Source organism: Nannospalax galili, unplaced genomic scaffold (genome assembly GCF_000622305.1).
Source record: "Nannospalax galili isolate Female #2095 unplaced genomic scaffold, S.galili_v1.0 C49330235, whole genome shotgun sequence".
In the NCBI taxonomy this organism is placed as follows: domain Eukaryota; kingdom Metazoa; phylum Chordata; class Mammalia; order Rodentia; family Spalacidae; genus Nannospalax; species Nannospalax galili.
The window spans coordinates 1-1,846 of NW_008479008.1; the positions used below are offsets into that span (position 1 = coordinate 1).

Genomic DNA, 1,846 nt, shown 5'->3' on the forward strand with positions numbered 1-1,846 from the left:
GTTTTGCCGAGGCTCTGGCTGCCCCAGCTCTGGCCACAGGATAGAAGTGTTGAGGTGGAAAGGGCATTTGAGAGGGTTTCAGGTGTCCACTGGGCATCTCAGAACATCCCCCATGATGGGAGGCTGCCCTCTATTTTCAACTTCATGGAAGCTGAGGCAACTCAGGGCGCCCTTAGTAACGGATTAGGGCTGCACAGCGGGCCACACACTTCCTCAGGACACCCTTGACCTCACTGTTCCGCAGGCTGTAGATGACGGGGTTGAGCATGGGGGTGACGAGAGTGTAGAACGCTGACACCACCTTATCGTGGTTACCAGACCGGGAGGATGCGGGTCTCACGTAGATGAAAATGGCAGCTCCGTAAAAGAGGCCCACGACGGCCAAGTGCGAGGAGCAGGTGGCAAAAGCCTTCTTTCGGGCTTCCGTGGAGCGCATGCTGAGAACAACAGCCAGGATGAGACCGTAGGAAGTCAGGATGAGGGAGAAGGGGACCAGGAGCATCAGCACACAGCAGATGTACATGACGAACTCAAAGACAGATGTGTCTCCACAGGCCAAACGCAGCAGCACAGGGGCCTCGCAGAAGAAGTGATCAATCTCACGCCGGCTACAAAACTGGAAGCTCAGGGTGGCAGCAGCCTGCATGACCCCATCAGCCGCTCCCAGGAACCAGGACCCCAGGGCCATCCTCAGACAGAGCTGCCAGCTCATCAGAACCGAATAGCGCAGGGGGTGGCATATGGCGACATACCTGTCATAGGCCATGGCTGCTAGGAGGAAGCACTCTCCACCACCCAGCGTGAGGAAGAAGAAGATCTGGAAGCCACAGCCCACAGAGGAGATGAACTTCTTGCCAGTCAAATACCCAATTGCCATTTGGGGCAGTATGGTGGAGACCAGCATCATGTCCATGAGGGAGAGCTGGCTCAGGAGAAAGTACATGGGCGTGTGGAGCCGCTGGTCCTGGTGGATCAGGAGGAGCAGGAGGGCATTGCCTAACAGGGAGTTGAGGGCCACACTCAGAACCAGCACAAAGAGGAGTAGGTGGGCTCTGGTGTGGCCAAAGAGTCCCAGGAGGATGAACCCGGAGGTGCTGTTGCCCCTGTCCATGGTTTGCAGCAGGTGCCACACTTTAAATGGGGTGGGGTGGGGGACACAGAGAGAGTTCAGTCACCTGCAGAGCTGTGTGTGATTGCATGCATCTAGATCACCGTGAGAAGTGACCAAACCCACCTCAAGTGCTTTATCTACATTTGTGAAAAGTGCCAACATAATCACAAGATTAATGTCAATGTTTTTCTTTTTTTCAAGGTTTATCTGATCAGCACCTTGACAAAATTGTGTGGGATGGTTGTTATAATGAATCAACTAGTATGTGACTTTCCAATAGCTGATACACCCATAAAGGGTTATGAAAAGATTCATACATTTGTCATTTATATTTGCATGTGCATTACATCATGTGTGATCAATGATCTAAGAGGCTGAATTAAGTAAATAAAAGCTAGAGACAGTGTCGGTGACACCTTTATAACAAATCAAAATTTATTTTTATTTGTTTATGATTTGTTATTTATTGAGACAGGGGCCCATGTATTCCAGACTGGCCTCAAACTTACCTTGTAGTAGAAAATGACCTTGAGCTTCTGATCCTATAGCCTCTGTGTTCTGAGGGCTAGGATTATAGGTGTGTGCTAGCAAGTTTATGCAGTGCTAGGGGTGGAACCCAGGGCTCTGTGCATGCTGGGTTAACGCTCTACCAACTAACTTAACGTTATGACCACAAAGCAAAGCGAGAAAAGGAAAATCCTTATTTTTCAGGGTAAGACATTTCCCCATCCCTAC

The 1,846-nt window shown here is 50.3% G+C and overlaps 1 protein-coding gene across 1 annotated transcript; it reads right to left on the reverse strand.

The window, feature by feature from the left end:
• Positions 1-172: 172 nt before the first annotated feature.
• Positions 173-1,111, reverse strand: LOC103728481 (olfactory receptor 2T8-like). The gene has a single exon (XM_008826483.1). It carries the CDS (start codon positions 1,109-1,111, stop codon positions 173-175), a length of 939 nt encoding a protein of 312 aa, XP_008824705.1.
• Positions 1,112-1,846: the final 735 nt, after the last annotated feature.

Excerpts from the sequence above, each read along its gene's own strand:
- LOC103728481 (XM_008826483.1), bottom strand. The coding sequence starts at position 1,111 with ATGGACAGGGGCAACAGCACCTCCGGGTTCATCCTCCTGGGACTCTTT.